At 47.4% G+C, this 17,584-nt stretch overlaps 1 protein-coding gene across 1 annotated transcript in view; it reads right to left on the bottom strand.

Moving 5' to 3' along the window:
- Positions 1-8,936, bottom strand: part of LOC139002551 (transmembrane 4 L6 family member 4-like) — a 29,643-nt gene extending 20,707 nt beyond the window's left edge. The window contains exons 1-2 of the mRNA XM_070403749.1: positions 8,701-8,936; positions 7,858-7,947 (exon numbers count right to left, since the gene is read on the bottom strand). Of these exons, the coding sequence (XP_070259850.1) occupies positions 7,858-7,947; positions 8,701-8,874 (264 nt within the window). The 5' untranslated portion in view covers positions 8,875-8,936. The remainder of the gene's footprint in view (positions 1-7,857; positions 7,948-8,700) is intronic.
- Between the last annotated feature and the right edge of the window lie 8,648 nt (positions 8,937-17,584).

Here is a 17,584-nt window from a genome sequence, read left to right as displayed (position 1 = left end):
ATTCAGGCCCTGCAGTACCATACTTTGTGAAAAAGAAGTAAGGTGTCTACATACTTTAGTGAACTCTATTTTGAAAAGTTGGCAGCCAATTAGAAACAAAACAAAAACAAGAAATGCTTCTTCTGGCCACCTGGAAGGTGGTGGTTTCTGGTCCAGGGCACCTGTGGCTGGGTGCCTTGGTTTACAGACTGGCTTGGCTATTCCTTTGATGGGCATTGGCCTTGTGGATAGCTGGACAGTCATTTGAAGGTGTCATCCTCAACTCACACCAAGAGCAGATCCCAACCCGGTATGGGGACGAGGGGATTTAGGGAGCTCAGATGGACAACTGGAATTGGGCAGAGCAAATGTTTCAGATCATATTGACTCAACTGGACTTGTAAAAGCGTGATTTCTCAGCATTCCTCTTGGACTGCACTTAAATCTAATTAAAAGTAAGTTTTGTATGATACTTAAATGTTATTTTACATCTCACTAAGGTTGTATATAAATCTAAAAACAAAAGATAAAAAAACCCTTGTTTTGAGAGGAACCAAGATGACAGCATAGGTAAACGCCTGTACTTGCTGCTTCCTACAACCACATCAAAATTACAACTAAAATACAGAACAACTATCATGCAGAACTGCAGGAAAGCTGGCTGAGTGGAAGTACTACAACTAGAGAGGTAAAGAAGAAAGTGCATTGAGACTGGTAGGAGGTGCAGAGGCATGGAATGGGCTGGTCCAGCACCCGGGTGTGCCGCTTTTTAAATCAAAAGGGAGATCGCCTCTTTGGAGGCTGCCTGGAAAATCAGGGTGTCCCAGTGCCACACCAGACCCCCAGCCCAGGGTTCCAGGGCTGGGAAAAGAAGTCCCTACAGGCAGTAAGAACTACAGACTGTAAAAACAAGTGCATATTGGGGCTGAGTGATACACAGGCTGCTAGAGACCCAGCTGCTCCTCTTAAAAGGCTGGCACCTTGAAATGAATTTACAAGCTCCTGCTTGCTCTGCGCTCCAGTGCCAGGCAAGGCTCTGGGGGACCCAGACACATATGGGGAAGAAACTGGACTGCCTGGCATTGGGCAAGAACTCGGGGGTGGCTTTCTTTCAGACGAAGGTGCTCACAACGATCATTGTTGCTGTGCTGGGACCTTCCCAGTGCAGGGCTGACTGGCAGCCATTTCTGTTTGCTCCACCCTGGAGATTCCCTGAGATCTCTCCCCACCCAATTTACAACCCCACCCAAGCTGTGCGCAGTGGCTTTTGAATATGAATGGCCTGTCCTTTCTCAGCCTAAAACCCATCAAACAAGCTGCAGCTGGGTCAGGGAGTCCCAAAGCTATCAATAAAAGGCCCAAGGCCAGCACCAGCACCAGCTTGCCTTGCTTCACAGCTGGGCCCTATCTGGGCACTTCCAAACCTGATACAAAGAGGAGGAATCTGCATATCTCTCTGTAGCTTCTGCTAGGTGGCCCCAGGCAGTGACTGACTTTGCACCTCCTTGGAGATCCAAGAGCCAGTGTACCCAGTGGTCAGTGTGAGACCAGATTACAACTCTTCACATCCATAAGTGACACATTCAAGGGGCAGACTCAGTGAGCACCAAAGTCCCGCTAAGTCCTGCCCCATAAGGGTGTCTCCTACACAGCAGCTCTCCCACTGTAATCGCAGCTGGTCCCCACAGCCAATTGGCCAGGAGGTCAATTCCTCCCAGTGATACCAACAGCAATCAAGGCTCAACTACAACAAGACTGTGCACACAGCTAACAAAGGGGTGCACCAAGAATGTCACCTTAGGCTGAGCCACTGGGCCCTATAGGACACCTACTACACAAGGTCATTCTATCAACTCAAGGAGGCTTAGCAGCTACCCAATACATAGAAACAAACACAGTGAAGCAGCCAAAATGCAGAGACAAAAAAACATGTCACAAATGAAAGAAATAGAAGAAAGCAAACTACTGGATATAGAGTTCAAAACCATGGTTATAAAGTTACTCAAGAATCTTCTAGGAACCTCTGAGGAACTTAGTGAGACCTTTAAGGATCTTAGTGAGAATGCCCCCAAAATGTAAAAGGACCAGTCAGAAATTAAGCATACACTGACTGAAATAAAGAATAATATACAGGAATACAACAGTAGACGAGAGGATCCCAAGAATCAAGTCAATGATTTGAAATATGAAGAAGCAAAAAACACCTAACCAGAAGAGCAAAAAGAAAAAAGAATTAACAAATATGAAGATAGTGTAAGGAGCTTCTGGGACAACTTCAAGTGTACCAACATCTGAATTATGGGGTTCCAGAAGAAGAGAGAGAGAGCAAGATATTGAAAATCTATTTGAAGAAATAATGACAGAAAACTTCCCCTACCTGGTGAAAGAAATAGACTTACAAGTCCAGGAAGCACAGAGACCCCAAACAAGAGGAATCCAAAGAGGACCACACCAAGATACATCATAATTAAAATGACAAGGGCAAAAGACAAAGAGAGAATCTTAAAAGCAGCAAGAAAAAAACAACTAGTTGCCTACAAGGGAATGCTCATATGACTGTCACCTGATTTCTCAACAGAAACTATGCAGGCCAGAAGGGAGTGGCAAGAAATATTCAGAGTGATGAATAGCAAGAAACTACAACCAAGAATACTCTACCCAACAAAACTATCACTTAGAATTGTAGGTCAGATAAAGAGCTTCACAGACAAGAAAAAGCTAAAGGAGTTCATCACTACCAAACCAGTATTATATGAAATGCTGAAGGGTATTCTTTAAGAAGAGGAGGAAGAAGAAAAAGGTAAAGATAAAAAATTATGAACAACAAAGTGACAACAAATACATATCTATCAACAAGTGAATCTAAAAATAAAATGAATAAAAAATCTGATGAACAGAATAAACTGGTGAATGGAATAGAAGCAGGGGCATGGAAATGGAACAGACTGACGATTCTCAGAGAGTAGGGGTGTGGGGGTGTGTGAGAAGTGATTAGACAAAGATATTATATGCATGTATACAGTACCTATGGACACAGACAATAGGGTGGCAAGGGCCTGGGGTGGGAACCAGGTGGAGGGGAGCTATGGGGTGCCCCATGAAAAAAGAGGGACATCTATAATAATCTCAACAATAAAGATTTTAAAAACCCCAAACAAACCTTGTTTTAACAGGCTAATCTTCACCTCTATTCAACACCAAGGAATGAGCTGGTGGACTCTAAACAGTGAGTCTTCTTTTCTTTTTAATCAATAGCCTTAATTGCTTTTTTTTGCCACCAAAATTCTCATCTTCAACTTATTCCCCCAAAGTCTTCCACGTTGAACAAGATTACATTTCAAGGGGAAAATGAGTTATATATTTCTTCCTATCTTATTAATATAAAAATATCACATTATATATAACACATCCTATCTAATAAAAGAGAAACATGGTAATTAGCCATACCTCCACTACCCTTCCCATTGGCTAATCAGGGCGATATGCAAATTAACACTTGGATTGCGGGAAACGAGTTAAGTCGGCTCGCGTGAATTGCGCGTACTCCGCGGGAGCTGTCTTAACTCGGTTCATATAGATTTGCGGTGGAGTGCGGGAAACGTGTAAACTCGGGCCGATTGTAACTGCGTATTACCAAATATTTGTTTGTTTGCCATTCACAAAGATACCTACCTGCGTATGCGAACCGCCATCTTATATTTTGGCGGGAAATTCACCCGACACCGTAGTGTTAACTGCCAGCCAAGATGGCGGCCGGCAGCCAGGCAGCTTAAAGCTAACAGAAGGCTTGTTTGCTTCAGTGATGGAGGACTCCAACATTCCCCACCTGCACTGCTGGCCTCTGAGCTGCTCTCTAAGAAACATTGTAACAAATATAGAATCTAAACAAAACCCCAGAAACCTGTTTTCAGTCAGCCGGGATCTCAGAGCTGGAGTGGCAACAAAGTTTCGAATATAGAAGGTAAACAAAGGCCAGAAACCTGCTTTCAGCAGCCAAGCCTCAGAGAGAAAGCCGGCTTTCAGTTCCAGTGACAGGCATAGAAGGTAAATAAATGCCAGAATAAAAAAAGAAAGAAAAAAAGGAGAGGTTTGGAGCTTCAGTCGCCTGCCAGCCTGAAAACAGCCCTCAGCCCCTCACCCAGACTGGCCAGGCACCCCAGTGGGGACCCCCCACCCTGAAGCAACAAAATTGCGGCTAATTTGCATACTGAAGGCAGGCGGCAGCAGGCAAGGCTGTCTGTGGTCTGGGACCGGGATCTGTGACCCTGCCAGGTGGGGGGCAGTGCTTGAGGCTGTCCGCGGTCCCAGGACCCAGATCTGTGACACTGCCAGATGGGGGGCACCGCGGGAGGCTGTCCGCAGTCCAGGACTTGGATCTGTGACCCTGCCAGGCGGGGGGCAGTGCTTGAGGCTGTCCTCGGTCTGGGACCTGGATCCATGTCCTCGAGAGTGGGGCGGCGGTGCTTGAGGCTGTCCGTGGTCCCAGGACCTGTATCTGTGACCCTGCCGGGGGGGGGGGGGGGGGGGGGGGGGACAGTGCTTGAGGCTGTCTGTGGTCCTGGGACCCGGATCCATGACCTGGTGGGCAGGGAGGGAGCACAGGAGGCTGTCTGCAGTCTGGGACCCGAATCTGTGACCCTGCTGGGTGGGGGTCAGTGCTTGAGGCTGTCCACGGGACCAAGACACGGATCTGTGACCCTGCAGGGCAGGGGGCAGCGCTTGAGGCTGTGCACGGTCCCGGGACTCGGATCCATGACCCTTCATGGCGGGGAGGCAGCCATCAGTGCCCAGGAGTGACTGCACAAGATCTGCCTCCTGGCCCAGAAGGTGCAGGATCGCAGGGACAGCCACCGTGGTGGGCCAGACTGACGTCCTCCTGGCCGCACAACAGGAGTTTGAGGATCTGCAAAGCCAGAGGCCTCGGGTGTGCACATACCCCCCTGGCGTGCAAACATCCCCCAGCACACTGTCACCCTCCCACACCTGCAGCAGTTGCAAACCAAGGTGTGCACAAGTTCCCCCCGCCTCTCCACTGCACTTCCATCAACCCGGCATGCCTAACACCCCCACAGGATGTGCACACATCCCCTCTGATGAGCTCATGTCGTTTGGAGAGTGTCTGGGTGTTCTGGGTGCTGAGAGTGGGCGCCTATGAGATGACAGTGAGAGGGCAGAGTGGTGATGCCCTGTTCCCATGGAGGCCAGTGCAGCTACGAGATCACCTCTGGGGAGTTAATGCAAGTGCTGAGGCAGGAGCAGTTGCAGACAGACACACCTGGTGGGGGTGGGCGGCCCTCTCTGAGATGCCTTCGGTCAGCTTCAAGATCAAGAGCCCAGAGGCAGAGAGGAATTCTGTCCTCTCAGTGAAACAGTGGGATAGTCGGGGCCACTGTAGAGGAGGAATGTGCACTTTGGGTGCCAGCACCCATGAGCGAAGGCTGCCCTGACTGAGCCTTTCTTGCTTGGGGCCTAGCACACTCCTGCCAGGCAACGGGTGACAGGACGTGCTTTTCTGAATTAATGAGAGAAAACATTGATTCTCCTGCTGCCCACAAAGGTGGAAAGTGAAGTGGGGAGACATGTGGGGAGTGAGCGAGGTTCCCTGTCTGGGGGTTCCAAATCTGCTGTTGGTTTATTTCACCACTGACTAGAGATATACAGGGTGTCCCCCCAAAATGTATACACACTTTGAATACCTACTAATTCCAATGGTTTTAAGCATAAGAAAGGAGCAACAATGGAGCTGTTATCTGTTAAAAGTGCGGGCACAAACAGGTAGTTGGACATTCCCTGAGGGGTCTCAGATTGGAGAGGGTGAAGGCCAGACTGAGGGACCCCTTCTCCCCCTCTACCCCAGTGCAAGAATTTCGTGCACTGGGCTACTAGTATAATATAATTATACTAAAGGCCTGGTGCATGGATTCGTGCACAAGTGGAGTCCCTCGGCCTGGCCTGTGGATTGGGAGAGGATGCAGGTCAGAGAAAGGGACCCCACTGGTGCATGATCAGGGTCAGGGAGGGACTGTCAGAGGGACCGCAGGAGGGCTCCAGAGCATGTTCGTCCCGTCTCACCCAGTTCCATTTAGCTGGACCCCAGCAGCAAGCTAACCTGCCGGTGGGAGCATCTGCTCCCTGGTGGTCAGTGCATGTCATAGCGACTGGTCGAATGGTCAAATGGTCAGAGGGATAATTAGCATATTAAGTTTTTATATATATGGATCACATAAATTGTGGTTATTTTACATCTCTTTGTAAATGAGATTTAAAGGTTATTATAATAATTGATGCTTACTTGGGACTCGTGATGGTGTTAAGGTGAGAACGTTTTCTTTGAATGATCTTTCATCTCCCATGAAAATCTGTGTGCTATGTGCTGTGCACAAGCCTCAGTCCTTCATATGTGCTCAATAAGTATTGTTTGATTCAATAAATGAGCAAATGTGGCAAGAAAGAATGATGACATGATTTAAAAATATATATATTTTATTGATTTTTTTTACAGAGAGGAAGGGAGAGGGATAGAGAGTTAGAAACATTGATGAGAGAGAAACATCGATCAGCTGCATCCTGCACACACCCTACTGGGAATGTGCCTGCAACCAAGGTACATGCCCTTGACCAGAATCAAACCTGGGACCCTTCAGTTCACAGGCCAACGCTCTATTCACTGAGCCAAACTGGTTAGGGCTGATGACATGATTTTATTTCAGAACAGATAGCTTTCCTTTGAAGAAGATAAGGTAAGTTTGTATAATTTATCACTGGGCTCTCAAGTCTCTTAGGTGGACAACTGAACCTCAGGAGATGGGAGCAGGAGATGGCCTTACTCCTCATCCCGCCTTCATTCCAGTTCTATCTTCATCTTCGCCACATCAATGTATTGATCTCCTAATACTTTTCTTTAAGTCAACCCTCTTTCATTCATTCATATAATCATCTGAATAAAAACTAGGATCTTTAGCAAACAGAACACAATATCATTCTTTGTTAATGTTGCTGGCAATCCTGGAGCTGGGGGCTTGTTCTTTTGTTAGAAAGGGAGATCATGAGGGGTTAGGAATAGTAAGAACTTCTTTCCATCAAATAAGATTTTCTTTTTCATGACAGACTCAAAGGACTGAAGGAGAATTGAAAAGGGAATAACCTTCCATGCTATTGAAAAATATAGCACATCTGAATACCAGCAAAGCCTGTCCTAAATTGGGAAATTCTGATCTAGTCCAACTTCCTCATAGTACAGGTAAGCAAAGGGAGGCAGAGAGCAGGACAGTGACTTGGCCAGCTGTAGAAATGGGACTGACCTTACATCCCAGAATTCTTCCCACCCTGAGAGGAACAGGGATGCCTAATCTCTCTACCTGTCTGTGAAAATATGGATGGCTACATGAAGGAAGAAGTCCTGCATCAAAATGTAGGGGGAAGTGGGAAGAGCTGGGCACTGAGGTAGTGAACTGGCAATGGTGTGCATGGGGAATTTAGGGGTCTAAAGGGGAGAGGAGGTTACCGTTTGTTATCTTGTCTAATCCCTTTTTTATAGGTGGACCAGAGAAGGAATGACTTGTCTAGGGTCTCAGGGCCTCTCATGGCTGGGGGAGAGGGCCACTCCCCATCTCTGCCTTCCCAGCCTGGTTCTTTATAGGGCTCAACTGCAGCCTTCCAGCTCTGACATCTCTGCTTGTTTGTGAAATCGGAGGTGGCATTTTAAATTTATCATTATAGTTACTTTCCATCCACAGGAAGAATTACATCTTTATCCCTGCACCAGCTGTCCCCAGAGTCATGCTTGGGGCTGGTTACTCCTCTCCACCCTTGAGATGTCCAGCAGGAGGGGACAGTGTACCTGGGAATAATTATGGCGTCTGCCCCCTGGTAACTCACCGCAAATCTCTTCCCACACCTCTCGTTGCCACAACACCCACAGCAGTCATTGTACTTCAGGTCCAAGAACAAGTTAGCAGGAAGGAGCATCTGTCAGCAAGAGAAGCACCTCAGAATGGGTCTGGGATGTGAAAGCAAGGCCCACACCTACCTGGCTGTGTGAGGAGCCACAGCCATGATGTGGGATTTGGTGGCTGAAGGTTATGGCAGGAATGACAGAGCGTGGCTAGTGGGGTAGACCAGTGTTATTGAGTATTTTGATGCCATTTGGCTTAACTGTAGTTTCAATGGACCAAGATTTCAAGATCTGACACCCCCAGTCTCCATTTAGATGGTGGGGTAGGAAAAAACAAACAAAAAAACAAACAAACAAACCAAACAGGTGTCCTGGATTGTCATGATAAAGATCTCTCTCTAAAGCAGAAGCTCCCAGTCTCTACTGGAAACAGGAATAATAAAGCCTTCATGCACGAGTGGAAGAAAATCCTCTGACACCTATTTCTCTTGGTGGTTCAGTCAATCGATTTGCTATAAAGTGTATTTCCACCCCCTACTCCTCCCCATAGCACTCTCTCTTGTTTGAATTAAGAAATTCTGTGACCTTCTGTTTGGTTCCTGGAGCTTAATTGGCCCATGAGAACTGCCAGACCAAGTTTAAATGACCTAGTAATGCAGCAGACAGGTCCTTGTCAGGCCCTAATGGAGAAGGAACAATTAAGGCACTGACTTTTCATAGAGCAATGCTTAGGTTTTTGTTAGCAACTAAGTATCTTCCTGGTTACTAAGTGCCCAGTTTTGGAAGAATGGGGTGAAAATCTCCTTCAGGGGGATTTTAATACTCACCAAGAACCCGCTTCCTAATATTCCTCCAAAAAACCAGACCTCTTGGGAAAGGTGATTGATGTTGTCTATCTCTTTTCCTCCAGGAAAAAACAAAAGGATGTTAGCCAGGAAGGCAATCATGGAAAAGAGAATGAGGGTGCCCCCCAGGCACTTGGCACACCCTCCGGTGCACATGCTGGGGAAGGATGGCACAGGACCGAGAAAAACGTCCCTCACTGCCTCCTTCACGGTGTCTCTTCAAAGTTATGAGCCAGAGGGTCTTAGTCAGCGCCCCAGTTCAATCCGTATGTTGGAGCTGAGAAGCCAGCCAGCCTGGGAACTGTGCCCTAGAGTTGCTTCTGCTTCTCAAATGGAGCAGAACCTCGATGCCGATGGCTATTTATACCTTCTCCCTGGAGTCCTGGGTGTTTTATGCTCGATTCAGAGTAACTATTTTGCCATGGAGACTAAGTGTTCCACAGACTGTGGTTCTATCAGGATACAAGTTCTGCCAAAATTGGACTAGGTGATTACATGCACTTAGGTAAGGGCGGCTTAAACAAAATAAAGCAGACTTCTTTACTGCAAGACATCTCAGAACCTTTCTGAGCTCACAGGCATTGTGACTCGCCTGCATTGTGAGAAAGGCAGATGGTGTGGGGAGGGTGAAATAGAGGGAGGGGCATGGTCTGCAGAACCCACTTTATAAAATGCTTTGACATTGATCCCTAGTGCCACCAATGAAGACAGCCTTTTAATAACACCATTAAAAGAAACTCCTCACTATTATCTTTGAACATAGAGGGAGGATATGGGTACATATGAGCTTGCAATTAAATCCTGAGATTATAGCCCTGTGATAAGGCATTTCTTAACAGGCAGGGCCTCTCGACTCTTTCACAAAACAGCTCTTCATGCCACTGTCTCAGGAAGGCACAGGTCATAGGTCAGACCCCCAGGGCCTTCACCTGTGCCTCCCCTATCTCCCAGGACTTGTCCCTCTGGACATGTCTACCCAGGATAGTTGCAGATTCCCCTGGCACCTCTGCATCTCCTAGGAGCGACCATCATCAGCTCAGTGTCAGTGTGGTAGCTGAAATTTTGCTCAGAGATGAAATATTTTATACCCATAGCAACGTAGTCTGTTTCCATGTAGGCATAGCACAGGTGAAGACGAGAGTTATGTTAACATTTGAACTGCCCCTCTTTCAAGAACCTGAAAAAGGAGTGAACATGGTTTCTTCTCATTCTGTTGCAGGGGAGAACGCAGGGCAGACACCCATGAACATCAATCCTCAGCAGACCCGTTTCCCTGATTTTCTAGACTGTCTCCCTGGAACCAATGTGGACCTCGGAACTCTGGAATCTGAAGATCTGATCCCCCTCTTCAATGATGTAGAGTCTGCTCTAAACAAACGCGAGCCCTTTCTGACCTGGCTGTAGTCAGTATATTGTAACCTGTGTGCAGCCATGACCTGACATTTCCTGGGCCTCTTGGGAAAAGCGATGGAGCCGAGCAAGTCTGCAGGTGAACCGCTTTCTGCCCCCATGACTCCTCGCCGTGTTCCACATCAGAGGGAAAGTGCACAGTTAGTCACCTACTGTAGTCACATTTGAATATCAAGGAGGGGTCAGATGAACATTTCTCAGGCATTTCCCATCTAAAATCTATATTTTAGAATAATAAATACAGCAAAGGTACCCTCAGAACTGAAAGTGAAACAAATGCTTTGGGAAGACACAATGTAGGGGGAAAAAATAAAACAAATTAAACAGTATTATTCACAAGAAATTATTTGGAATAAATTGTCTTATCAACAGTATAACCTATAGGGTGAATTCAGAAACTGAGAAATTTGATAAGAATCCAGAGTCAATTCATAGCTTAGATTGTTATTTTGTAAATCCGAAGACGCCTTAGTCAATAAGCCAAATTTATTTGGAGTCCTGTTCATTTTCGCTAGCGCTAGTGGGCCCAGAGGAACTCTTGCTTCTCAAATTCTGGGGCCCCATATGGTGGAAGTCTTTCCTATTTATATGTTTTTCAGCTCTTTGTTTTCCAAATTTGGAATGAGACTTCCGGACCTTCTGAGAAAAAATCCTGTTTGCTGGGACAGGGCCGTGAGACTATATCTCAAGGCCTAGCCTGGTGCCAGCACTGACAACTCTGTTTAGGGCATAGTTTATGGCCTCTCTGGAATGGGGAGTAGTCTTATTTTCCCTATTATTTAAGCAAGCAAACATTTACAGAAACCAGAATAGCAGGGTTAAAATTTTAAACAGCAGTTTTTACCCAAGATGGAGGTTACTATGCTTCAAGATGAATTTTGTCTGGTCTGAATAGCTCCTGAATAGCTATCTCATCAGGTGTCATCAATTTCAGGAAATCTTCACTTTCGGGTCACTAGGTGGTGTGCAGATCCAGGCATGAGAGGTACTTACTTTAGATATGTCACCTCAATCCAGGTCTCTATTCCATGGAGTTTGTTGGCGCAGGGTGGTTAGCAATGCCTGATAGAGGTCTTTTCAGTGAGGTTGAAGCAAGTCTTTTCAAAGGTGTCTTTTCCAGCAGATAAAACCTCCAGGTTGTGGAGTGTGTGGCTGAAGGTCTTCATGTGCCTGGAGCGCCCTATGAAAGGATTGTTGCAACAGAACATGGTTATTTTGATAGAGGCAATCAGGCCTTCAGAGTATTGAAATATGTCTCCTTTATCAGCTGTGGATCAAGGGGCAGGGACCAAGTGCATTGGGTGCCCTGTGACTATCTCAAAGGGTAAGAGTTTGTGAATTCCAAAGGGGGTGGATCTGAGATTTAGAAGGACCAATGACAGTGCTTTGGACCAAAGAACTTGGAAGGTCTCTACAAATGTTGCCAATTAAGTTTTTTTTTTTTAATCTTTGCCAATTGTCTTAATAATGCTGATAGTGTGTTCAAGTAACCTGGGGTGAGGGTGATAAGTGCAAAGTGTTATAAAACTGACCAAACAGCACAGACTTGTCAAAGCATCTGACCCACTGGGGGAGCCCGGCAAGTTCTTAGAGCACTTACTCCCAAATCCTGCACACAGCGCTAATTGTTAGAGTAAGTTCCTCCTTGAACCCTGCTCGCTGTACTAAGTGTTGGGAACATGCATTGCTTTGTCCTGCCATCTGGTCCAAGTGTGGAAGCACAGGTCCTTCATCCTGCTACACTATACCAACTGTCAGGTCTGAGTCCCTCTGCTAGGGGCTGGACCTGCTGAATACTGGGTGGTAGACGGAGAAGCCATGAGAAGTTGTGGGTATATAAAAGAGTCTTTATTGAGGAGCCAGTCATGATGTAGCCATTGCTAACAAGAAGCCACTAGACAAAAACAGTTCTTTAAGTAGTCCATAAAACAAGCAGCCACATACCTGCTAGGTAACAATACATCTTTCCCCCACAGCAGCAGCAGTCCCTGTCCCCATTGTCATTATCTGAGCAGCCATGTGCTGCCTCTAGACCCACAGCCTCTTATAGTAGCTGCATCTGAGCTCACTACAGCATAGTAGCTATATCTGAGCTCCCCTTGATCTCTCTAGCTTTAGTAACATACTTTAATACTACTTAGATAAAAGAGGTTTCTAGCCAAATAGTGACATAAATCTTTTGGGTTGTAGAAGGGCATGTCTGCACAGTGTCTGCATCTTTGCACCTGCTTATAGTCTTTGGACACCCTGATTAAGATTCCCATGTTCAGAGTGGCCTTGAACATCCAGCATACTTTGAACAAGGCCTTCTCACTCTAACTGGCCTTGAGCATCCAGCATACTCTGGCATGGTTCCCACACTCACACAATAGGTGTGAAAGCCCACAGCCAGCGTGGCTTTCATGCTTCAAAGGCTTGGAGGAGGAGCTGATGCACAAATGACACACAAGACGAAATATTAATTTTGATACCGGGGAAAACCAGAGGAAAACTCAACCATAGCAGTCAAGTTCTCCCTGAGTCTCCATTCCCAGCTGCTTTTATTTACTAGAATACACAATTGCCTTTAGGAATGCAAACAGACATATCAATGGTAATGTTTACTAAACAGTAAGAGTGTCAGGTTTTGGGGGAGTTTGCTTTAGGCCATTGAGTCAGCAGCAGGTAATAAAATGTAGCTATTCACCCTGTGAATATCAAAAGGAGTCCTGGTCAGCCTTCTGCCAGACTCCTCACATTTATATTAATTACTGTTGATCTTGGTTTCCAGCATTTCCCCCGTCTTTAAATTCTTAATAAAGGTTGATATGTCGCTTGCAGAGTTTCAATTCTTTTAAGATTTTATTCCGCATCTGCAGACTAAAATTAAAGAAATAAGAACAAGAATGAGACAGGTAATAGTGGCTATGCTAAAAGGCAAAAGTAAAGGAGCAAATTCTTTCTTTAAGTTGCTGTCAGGCATCTAAGGAATTAGATTTTTCAGTTTGCCTGGGATAATTATACAATATGCTGCTGTAATTCTAAAATATTAAGGGTGGTGTTATTTTTACTTTAAGCACCAAGAAGGTGATTTTTCATTGAAGTTATTATTTTAAACTATATCATTTTACTGGTGCAATTGCAGCAGCTGATTTTCATTGATTATTACTATATGCAGACCCATAGGGGCTTCAATCCACAAAAGAAAAACTGTTCTCAATGTTATGCCCAGATTTCAAGATTCCCAAGAAACCACATCAGGGAGCCATCCAATCCGATGCAAAAGCATAAGAATCTGTATTTCAAGCTAGCTTGAGCTCTCCATCCACCAGACTCACCGACATCAAGGCAAACCAAATGGCTGAGCGCCCGAACCCCGCCCAGAGACCGATTATATAGGGGGGGTCGGAGTAAGGGGAGGAGAAAGGACTGTGCTCTGCCGATTGGCCAGGCGCAAGCCGGGTCCTGTTACACAGGATGTGGTCATATCTATGGCGCGCACTTCCCTTGATTGTCATTGGTTAGTTTAAAATCCCGGGCGTGGCCTGCAGAGGCCTGGGCTTCCGGGAAGAAGGCCGCACGTGGCCCCAACATGGAGGATACAGGCAAGATGGAGGGCATAGCCCTCGCCCTTTCATTCCCCCCTTTGTCTTGGAACTTCCGGCTCAATCATGAGACGGACTGTGGACATATCTTAACAAATGGTCTGGTGGAGGGGAAAGAAACTATTTTAGCTTTAACAACTTCTATTGAAATAGGATTTTTCTTCTTAAAATTCCTCCATGGCTATCAAAAAGCCAAATCAAGATTAATTTATCTACTGTCCTGATGTTTGCATAAACACAACAAGAATGGTAACTGACTACCTTTGCTGGAATCTCATGGTTGAATCTTAATGTGCCCCGTAGGGCCAGGAAGCCACGCCACCCAGCTGCCATCAGGCCCGCCTGCAGTATCTGCTGAGTTAGGTGAATTCTTCACCTGTAGCAATTCCACCTGAGTCCACGCTCCAGGCTTTAAGGCCCATCTCAGTAGCCCTCCACCCATTGCGGTCCAGAGTGTGTGGGGGTTCCGCAGGAACGCAGAGGCATCCCTACTGCTCCCCTTTTACTCTTACCAACCGCCAGTGATGCTAGGGCATCGGCCTGACGCTCCAGCGCCAGCCATCTTCAGGGCTTCCAAGCAGAATACCAGGCTTTCTTCGTGGCATTTTTACTGGCTTCAAGTCTTTAGAGCTCAGACAGGGCTCTTTAAAACATGATACCCCAGTCAAAGTTTTCCGTTAATAAAACCACTATTAGGAACCGGTCTTATTGAATAGATGCAAAGAAATGTATTGCCATGTTAGCATTGCCAAATTTTGGAGGAATTACATAAGAAGAAAGACATACTGATCTACTCTAAGATTTTCTGACTTTCCTTGCCAATTCCTTTTAATTGTTGGCATTAAACTTTCTTTCTATGTATAACCATGCCTCAGACCTTCTATTCTAAACAGGCTTTTTTCAGACTACCCCTGACATGGGCATGGTCACAAAGGCCTGCAAGACAGTATTACAGGCTGCCAACTGTTAGCTGTCTCTCAACAGAGACCAAAACCTGATGGGCACCATTCCTGCCCATTTGGGCACCTGTCCTCTTGGCAGCTAGGCACCCTTTACTTTTGGGGGTCAACCCATATATTTTCCTTCCAGGACAGCCAACATACATTCAAACCTGCAAGAGAATTAAAGGTCAATATAACACATCAATACAATGAAACATAATATAGGCATCATGGCCGCTTTAGGCAGCCACATCTTCTGCTACTAAACATGTGATCCTATAAATTGTCCTTGTCTCTTTGGAGCCATGTCCATGAAGATATAGGCATTATCTAAGTCTATTCAATGTTACCAGCATCAGGCAGGTCGATCACGCCGTAGCTTGAGCTTGAGCGGGTTGCGTTGATCTTGACGAAGTCTTTCCGGATCATGGATGGGTCCGCTGACCGGACGTGGGTGTGATGGACCCAGGTCGTGACGCCGTCTATCTTGAGAGCAGTGGGGGTCGTCAGCACCACGGAGTTGGGTGTAGGGACCTTTCCATCGAGGCTCCAGGAGGTGCCTTTTGCCTGGGTGGCGCCAAGGCGCAGCCAAATGTCCTCGTGCGCCCTCTGGAGCCCTCTCAAGAAAAGAGACAATTCTTGCAGCAAGAAAGTCAGGAATGATAGGGGGTGGGGCCTGACCAGCTTCATTTTCACCTATCTTTACAGATTTCAAGGCCCATTGTCTTCCTTCACAGGCAGGGGGAAGGGCCCATTAAGTCTTTGCCTTGGGGAACTGTGAGCCCCATCCTTAAATGTCCCAATCAGACTAGAATTCCAAAATCCCAACCCAGCATAGAATATCACATAGAAAATTAAAGTTCCCAGTAAACAACAGAGATGCTTATAAACATCAAATAAACATTTACACTTACACCTTTTCAGTGAACAAGTATTTTTACAGCCTTGGGCTCTTGAGCAGATAACAGGAACATCATCCAAGTCCCCTGATGGGGGCCTGACAGGAACAGATGTGGGGGCCTTTCCCACATCCCAGGACAGGATTCTTGACCTATGTCTTATTTAGATAGAAACGGTATTTATTACAACTTTACTTTAGAAATTGGATTCAAGCACACTTCCTGCTTCATAGGTGATTTGAAAAGTTTTAAGTTTCCAGCCAATAAGCCTGGCATAGCTGGGGAAGTCAAGAAGTAAACCCCATAGCTATTCACATGTAAATTTGACTATCAACTTCCTGGTGGTACTTGCCTTAAGGCGGGAAACTTTAAAAGAGCCATTTTAAATCACCTTGGGAAACCAGCCTGCATTTCTTTGTCAAGTTCTTCTCTGCCACTTTTTAAAGCCAAAACAGTCTCGGGTTTTTATTCTGTACACAGCAAAAGGTCAGGTTCAGCTCAAAACTATGCGCACTCGTTTTTAAACTGGCCTTTTCCCTCTACACGTGCACAGAAATCCCGGATGCGTTTTAAAACTTTTACATTTCTAGCTGGGGCAATCTCCATGGGAAGAGGCCAGCTCGCATCCAGAGCCACCACCGCCCCCGGCCTCCCAGGTGTCCGGCCCTCAGGCTCCACGGGGGACCTTCCCCCGAACCCGACGCCGACGGGGGCCTCGCCTCGCTGCTCCCGCCTCCCGTGAGCGATGCGCCGGCCCCGCCCCCCACGCTCCACCTGGCTCCACTCACTTGCCACAAGCCCGGGGCCAATGCCAGCTGCTGCCGCCGCCGCCGCCAGGCTCCGCGAATGAGCTTGTCCGCGCCTGGCCCGAGCCCCCAGGGCTGCCCCCCGAAGGTGCGCCGCCGCTCACGGCGCCGAGCGCAGGCCCAAGCTGCAGGGCTCGGGCTGCCCGGGCTGCCGCTGCCTCTCCCAGCCTCCGGCCTCTTCCAGGCCGCGCCGTTCGAGCTCCGGCTCCGTCCCAGCACCCGCCGCCGACCAGGCCGGAGGCCGAGCCTCCAGGGCCGCGGCCGCAGCCGAGCCGCCCGGGCCCGCGGCATGGCCGGGCTCCGGGGCGAGGGCTGCGGTCACCTCGCACCGCACTCCTGCACACCTGCCCCCGGGCGCCCGCCCCTACTGCGCAGCAAGCAGCCTTGGTGCGCCGGCCTCAGCCTCCGCATCCAGGCGCATCTTTCCTCTCCTGCGGCCCGAGGCACAGTGATTCCCAGCTCACCTTCCCTGCCTGGGAGGCGCGCAGGCGGGCGGGGACCCCTCCCCTGCCTTTACACTTACATACTTTCACCAGACATTCATTCAGAGTTTAACAACTTCCCAACTCCCGAGGGAGCTCTAAAGCCTCCCCCAACCTCCTTGAAATGATCAATTACAATACCCAAAGGAGCAGTCTGAGTCCGTCCCATAACATCCGTCCAGTAAGTCCACAGAAAACAAAACCGAAAAAACACAAACATAAACAACAAACGGGCCCGAAAATACAGTCTTCCAACTCCATGGTAGCAACTAGACGATGGCATTACGCCAAACCCGGCGGGAGCTACCCGCCTCGTCTCAAATCCGCGAGAGGAATACACATCTCTCATGAGAGGAATACACATCTCTCATATCCGTGAGGAGAATACACATTCCTCGTGGGGAGCAGAACATCTTCTAACTCTCCCCCGCCTGTGGTCGTTCACAGGTACATCCGCCCTAGACCCCTCAGGCAAAGATTCCAGAAGTGAGCTCATACAGGACAGAATACACAACATACAGACACTTACCGCGGCCAAGCAGACTCTACGAATTGAGGATCCCTGCATGGTCTTGGGAACCCCGGGCGAGCCCCCAAATGTTATGCCCATATTTCAAGATTCCCAAGAAACCACATCAGGGAGCCATCCAATCCGATGCAAAAGCATAAGAATCTGTATTTCAAGCTAGCTTGAGCTCTCCATCCACCAGACTCACCGACATCAAGGCAAACCAAATGGCTGAG

The sequence above is a fragment of the Myotis yumanensis genome, unplaced genomic scaffold (assembly GCF_028538775.1).
Source record: "Myotis yumanensis isolate MYYU_CA2020_CCGP unplaced genomic scaffold, mMyoYum1.0.hap1 SCAF_2, whole genome shotgun sequence".
Taxonomy (NCBI): domain Eukaryota; kingdom Metazoa; phylum Chordata; class Mammalia; order Chiroptera; family Vespertilionidae; genus Myotis; species Myotis yumanensis.
This window is presented reverse-complemented; position numbering and strand designations above follow the sequence as displayed.